General features: G+C 38.0%; 1 protein-coding gene across 1 annotated transcript; it reads right to left on the bottom strand.

Annotated features, from left to right (window-relative positions):
• Positions 1–5,958: 5,958 nt before the first annotated feature.
• LOC132270161 (uncharacterized) lies at positions 5,959–6,447 on the bottom strand. Its single transcript, XM_059771362.1, has one exon. The coding sequence runs from the start codon at positions 6,445–6,447 to the stop codon at positions 5,959–5,961; it is 489 nt and encodes a 162-aa protein (XP_059627345.1).
• Between the last annotated feature and the right edge of the window lie 537 nt (positions 6,448–6,984).

The raw sequence follows: 6,984 nt of genomic DNA, 5'->3' as shown, positions 1-6,984 counted from the left end.
AGCTGATGAAGATCTACATGGAAAATGCTAATGTATAGATGCCAAGAAAATAAATTAAAAATCACGGTGTGTTGGGTGGGAAGGTCAAAGGGGTGTCCTATTATTAGTCTTTCAATTTACAAAAGAAGATGGTGAGGGGACCCAACTGTAAGTACACATCTCCTAATGGTGTAACACCGGCTATGTGAAATTACACCCGGAGGTGTCCTTAGGCAGGACTTCACCCCCCAAGTTTGTATCCCATAGTAGGTCCCTAAGGGGTCCTGTGTGGGGGAGTTCCTGAGTCATCAAAAAAAAAAAAAAAAAAAAACCTCCATATATTCCCTGTAGTATATTGTCCATCCACTGGGTCAAATGACTTGTAGAAGCATATTTTAAGTTCAATGGATTTATAGACACAACTATCCAAATTGATTCTAGATTTCTCATTTTCACACTCCCATACCTTCAAAAGCAGCACACCATGTCTTCTTCACTCCTCCTCCCTTTTCCCACCTATATTTAGGACTTAATTGCATAGGTTAGTGAAACTGGTTGTCCTATAAGGCGTCATGGGGTTGAGGGGTGGGGTGTCCTTGATGAAAATTTGGGTGTGTACCAATTATTCAGAAACCCTTGTAACGTGATGAAGTTGATTGTGACATGAAGGTGGGGTTGTTACTGTTAATGTTGGAACAAGTTTAAACTGCCTCACAAGAGTAGTTTGACTTAATTGAGGACCAAACTATGAATTTTAATGGAAAGCAACATGTTATTTGTCTTTTTTTATACAAAAAAAAAAAAAATGTTATTTGTCCTTACTGCTTTATATTATATACATGGCTTATGGAAAAAGTTGGCAGTACCTTCCAATTAGGAAAAAAGTAGAAATATAAAAAGGGAAAAAAAAAATGAGAGAATTATGTAAAAGTTTGAAATAAATGAATTATTCATTCACAATTTTAATATTTATAGATAAAAAAAGCACATGCTCATATTACAAAAAAGAAAATTAAATCAAATCAGGACATATTCTAAAACATATTCTATAGTATAGTCATTCTATAAATCGTGGCTATCATATATGCTAATATATGCATAGTCAAATCTCTGCTATTATGGTAAATCATTCCATAAATCGTGGTATCATATATGCTAACATTCCCCTTCAAGTTGGTGTGTGAATATCTGAAACGCCCAACTTGGACAATGCATTCTCAAACACATTCTTACTAACACCTTTTGTAAGAATATCTATAAGCTGCTGAGAGCTTGTGATCAATGGAGTGCAAATTTGACCAGAATGATCTTCTCTCGAATAAAGTAACGGTCCACCTCTATATACTTAGTCCTGTCATGCTGAACGAGATTTGCTACTATGCTAATGGCAAACTTGTTGTCGCAGTAGAGTGAGAATAGAAGCGAAACTGGAAGACACAAGTTTGTCATTAAGGTTTTTAGCCATAACAACTCACATACCCCAAGAGCCATAGCTCTATACTCTGCCTCTGCACTAGATCGAGCGACAACATCCTACTTCTTACTGCGCCAAGTAACCAAGTTATCACCAATAGTGGTACAATAACCCGAAGTTGACCTTTTATCTAAATTGATCCTGTATAATCAGTATCTGTCCAAGCCTCAACATGTAAGTAACCATAATTGGCAAACAAAATACCACGGCCTGGACACCCTTTTAAGTACTAAAGGATCCGAATAGCTGAATCAAGGTGAGGGGCACGAGGAAAGTGCTTGAATTGACTCATGACACTCACAATATAAGCAATTTCAGGTCGAGTTATGGATAAATAAATGAGCTTCCCCATAAGTCGTTGATACTGACCAACATCTGACAACAACTCCCCCTCAGAATCAGCCAATCGATGATTCTGCTCAATCAAAGTATCAGCAGGACGAACGCTAAGCTGACCAGAAGGAAAAAACAAATCAAGAACATACTTGCGTTAAGAGATGAAAATGCTAGCCTTGGAGCGAGCCACCTCAATGCCCAAGAAGTACCATTAGGGACCAAGATCCTTAATCTCAAACTGAAAGCCAAGATAGCTCTTAACCTCAACAGTTTCGATAATATCATCGCTGATAAGAACGATATCATCAACATACACAATGAGAGCAACTGTCTTACCGCCTGAATGACGTAAAAATAAGGTATGATTAGTTGCACTTTGATGGAAACCAAACTTGAGCATGGTAGTGCCAAAGTGATTAGACCAAGCTCGAGGATATCGATTGCTTAAGGCTATATAGAAAACGACAAAGACGACATACCATACTAGAATGAACAAGAGAACGAAAGCCCGGAGGAGAAACCATGTACACCTCCTCCTGCAAATCACCATTGAGAAAGGCATTCTTGACATCTAACTGAAATAGAGGCCAAGATCAAATCACAGCAATGAAAAATAATACACGGATAGTATTCATCTTGGCAACAGGGGCAAAAGCCTCTTGATAATCTATGCCATAAGTCTAAGTATAACCCTTGGTAACCAACCAAGCCTTGTAATGAGTAACTGACCCATTTGGATTATGTTTAGCTGTAAACACCCAATGACAACCAACAGCTTTTCTTCCAATAGGAAACGGAACCATTTCCCAAGTCTAATTTTTCTTAAGTGCATGTAATTCTTCTATTATAGCATCACGCCATTGAAGTTGTGTTAGTGCATTTGCAACACTAGAAGGAAGAGGAACCGAGGCAACAGAAACAAGAAAACTCCAATAGGAGGGTGAGAAAGCATAATTAGAAACAAAATTAGAAATAGGGTATGTACAAGAACGTTTACCCTTTCAAAGAGCAATGGGGCGATCATCAAGCGAAACAATGGCTTGAAAAGGCGGAGCTGGTGCAAAAGGAACAAGGTAGTCGATTGTGGGAGTAGAAACTTGTACATGTTGTCTCGGACTATAAACCTGTGAAAAGGGAATAATTCCCCCTGCTGGAGGGGTATCACGAGGAGGAATCATAGAAAACGAAACAGGTAACGGTAGAGGAGTTGAAGACGGAAGAAGATGATCATCCATTATATTTAATGGGAACCATTCACTTTGAGAACGTACTGAACCACTATAGTATGGTGTATGCTCAAAGAAAGAATCATCCATGGATATAAACCGCTAACAACTGGGAGGATGGTAACACCTATAACCTTTTTGAGAGTGAGAATAACCCAAAAACACATACTTCAAAGCCTTAGGATTAAGCTTTGTATGAGTCTGCCCCAACTACTAAACAAAGCACACACACTCGAAGACTAGCGGAGGAATAAAAAAAAAAAAGATGAATTGGGATGTAAGATTGAGAGTGAGGCTGCAGGAGTCCTATTACTGATGTAAACAGCTGTATGAACTGCATCTCAAGGAACATTTATGCCAATGCAGATTGCACTGGCTAAGTCAAGGATGTGGCGATTCTTTCTCTCAAAATGACCATTCTGTAAGCTGGGCTTTATTAGATGAAATAATATTAGAAAATGAAGCTAAATGTGCTTGAGGTGACAAAGGAGCATCCAACAAGTATAGACCATCCACTTCACGCCCACTGCCAATCGTCCGTTTCAACACCAGATCTTGAAAAATACAATGAAAGGGAAAGAACGTTACACTACAATTTAATTATTTCGTAACGTACGCTACTAACGAAAATAAGATTTGTAGTCAACAATGGAACATGAAGTGTATCTAACAAAGTTAATGAATGAGTAATTGATATGTGACCTTTCCTAGCAATGGAAGATGGAGAACCATCCGCAAGGCGTACCTTGCGATGGCCAGAGCAAATACTATAAGATTGGAAGAGTGAGGACATACAAGTCATATTATCTAAAGCACCAGAATCAATAATCCATGGTGTCAAAGATGTAGATACGCTATTTGCTGATGCAATAGTACCTGAGTGGGCATAAGTGGAGGTTGGCTGAGATGATGCCTCCATTTGGTTGAAGAATTGCTTGAACTTGTCCAAATCAGCTTAAGTCAAGGTAACTGTGGCAGAAGATGTAGATGCAAAGTTATCAAGAGTTGACAACGAGACTGGTTGTGTAACAGAATAAGCAGAGGAGCGAGGCTGTTGTTTCTGTTGCATAACAACGAGATTTGATGTGACTAATTTTTCCACAATGGTCACACTGTCCGTGTTGTCGTCCCAGAGGAGGACTGGTGGTAGAGCTCTGAATTGACTAGGATGGTGCAAATCCTGAAAGGTTGGGAACCCGGACTGCCATAGTAGAACAATCAATAGAAGCAACGCTTAATGGATGATTCCGACGACTCTCATTTAACAACACATAGGAGTATGCGTCCTCAAGAGTAGGGAATGAAAATAAGCCCAATAAATGAACACGAGCATACTCAAACTCATCGTTCAACCCGATAAGAAACTGAAATACTTGACTCTTCTCCACAATCCATGCATATAAAACTACATCATCTGAATCCTTCCAAGAGTGGAAAGAATCATAATATGACATCTCCTCCCAATAGCACGAAGCTTGGCGATGTAACCTGAAACTGTCAAGTCACCTTGAGAAATTTTGATGATATCTCGCCCCAGCTGAAAAATTCGTGCATTTTTTTACCTCTGAGAATTAGTGGGTTGAACTGAATCCCAAATCTGCTTAGCAGTCTTAATAAATATATAGCCAACAACTATATTTGGTTATATCGAATTGACTAGCCAAGACATAACCATAGCGTTATCTACAAACCACCGTGGATATGCCTTCTCTGACTCAGCTGGTTTCGTTCTCACAACCAGTAATATAACCAATCTTGCATTTGCCACCAATGAACATCTTAGCAGATTGTGCCCAAATCAAATAATTGGAACCATCCAACTTCACTGTGGTGATTTGAACTCCTGGATTTTCTGATGAGTTTGTGGGAAAAATGGCACCACAACTCACAGAACTTGAGCCAAGAGAATTAACAGTTGAGGATCATAAATTTGCCATAATATGTCACGCGATAATAAAAAAAACTCCTAAAACACCATAAATTCTATTAATAAATCAAAGGGTCTCCTCAGACTATAAACAATAACAATGTCTACTCAGACCATTCCCGAAAAATCCAAATACATACCTTTATTAAAGAGCGCTACCCGCTTACATATAGCTAGATAACCTCTTTCTTAATATCCGGAATCTCTTTGTAGATTAATTATTTTTTTACTCAAGCCCTTCTAGGTGTGGAGACCAACTATCCCAATTTACCCAACCCTAGAAGAGTAAAAAAGAAATTGTAAAACTTAAAAATACATGTTTTCGATCACAAAACAGTAACACGGAAAAATATGTGTAGGCAACGTCATACGATGTCACAAACAGCCTAAGGTGGCTGTCGCACAAGTAGCAAGGCTGTTGAAAGGTGTGGAAAGGTGTTGGCTCTGATACCAAGTAGAAATATAAAAAGAAGAAAAATGAAAGAATCATGTAAAGGCTTGAATGAGATGAATTACTCATTCCAAACTCTAGTGTTTATAGATAAAAAGAGCACATGCTCATATTACAAGAAAAGAAACTAAATCAAATCACGACATATTCTAAAGCATATTTTATAACATAGTCAAATCTCTACTATTATGGTAAGTCATTTCATAAATTGTGGCTATCATATATGCTAACATATGCATAGTCAAATCTCTACTGTTATGGTATGTCATTCCATCATAAATCGTGGTATTATATATGCTAACAATACATTATTATTTGGTCCGAGATTATATCGTTCTGGACAATCATAACTCAACGTATACATAAATAAAAATTTGAATAAACTTGACACATTTGTTTTCTTGTCAAGTTATGATTGACCTAGACCATCTAATCTCGTATACATTATTGTGCACGGCCTCTCCTAAAGCTGTATATTCCTACACAAATGTGTGTGTCCCATTTGTGTGCTTCACTAACTTCATAGCTACCTAAATATCATAAAACCTAATTGCCGCATCAAAAATCACTCGTTTCCTTCTGGAATGGATTCAAGCTTCGGTTTCCAGCATGATGAAGAATCAATTGGACATGTTTCTCTCTCAAGCTCCGAGAGAACATCCCCGGCTGATATTTGCTTCGACAACAACTCCTCAAGCTGTTTCTTTGTTATGACCACTTTAATTCTCTTAACGACACCATTTTGTTCGGTGCCATTCATGGATGAAACACAAGCAGGACTAGAAGCAGAAACAGAACCTGTTATAGGAAGAAGATAGTAACTTCTCCCCAACTTCAGTTCATAGTTAGGAGGAAGATGGTGAGAAGCTTCCTTGGACACACCAACACCCGAGCCTGAATAATCTACCAAGAGATTCTTAACAAGAATAGGCGCTGTGAACTCTAACATCTTGCCATCCATCTTCACAACCCTCAACACTTTCTGGTGCTTGGCTGTTTTGACACTGATGCAAGATTGTTTACTGGATTTGCAAACAGTAAAGCAATTCCCCATTTGATTCCTATAAAATTAGAACTTGAAAATTGACACAATTGATGGAGTTCTAAGAAGAAAAAGAAGAGAGCTGCGATGAAATTTGTAGATCAATAGAGAGGGAGAGAGTTGAACTTAGGATTTTGTAAGTATGGAGAGAGGATATATAGATATAAAATAACAGTTATAACAAATGATGGGTTGTTATGTGTGTTGAGTGGAGAGGGTTAGAAAGATACGCTTCTATTTGTTAAAAGGCATAGATTCTTTGGAGCTATATATAAAGAAAAAGCAAGTGAGATTTAAATTTAGTTAAAGTTAGTAAAAAAAAAAAGAAAGTCACAGTGTTTGTCAACACGCATGCACTGATGTGAGAGAGGTCGGTTAGTGGAAGATGTCACATTGGCATTGCTCAAAATTGAGAGTTGAGCTCTATTTTATTATTAGCCAAGATTGACAGAATACTGCCGTTTAGAAGAGCATGAACTCGGATCCTCCCTGTATCATTCCCTCCTCATCTGTTCACCGTCTTTTATGTATAATAATTTTGTTTAATAT

The sequence above is a fragment of the Cornus florida genome, unplaced genomic scaffold (assembly GCF_030987335.1).
Source record: "Cornus florida cultivar Cherokee Brave unplaced genomic scaffold, ASM3098733v1 CherokeeBrave_3.0.0_Hap2_Chr08, whole genome shotgun sequence".
Lineage (NCBI taxonomy): Eukaryota > Viridiplantae > Streptophyta > Magnoliopsida > Cornales > Cornaceae > Cornus > Cornus florida.
This window is presented reverse-complemented; position numbering and strand designations above follow the sequence as displayed.

Excerpts from the sequence above, each read along its gene's own strand:
- LOC132270161 (XM_059771362.1), bottom strand. The coding sequence starts at position 6,447 with ATGGGGAATTGCTTTACTGTTTGCAAATCCAGTAAACAATCTTGCATC.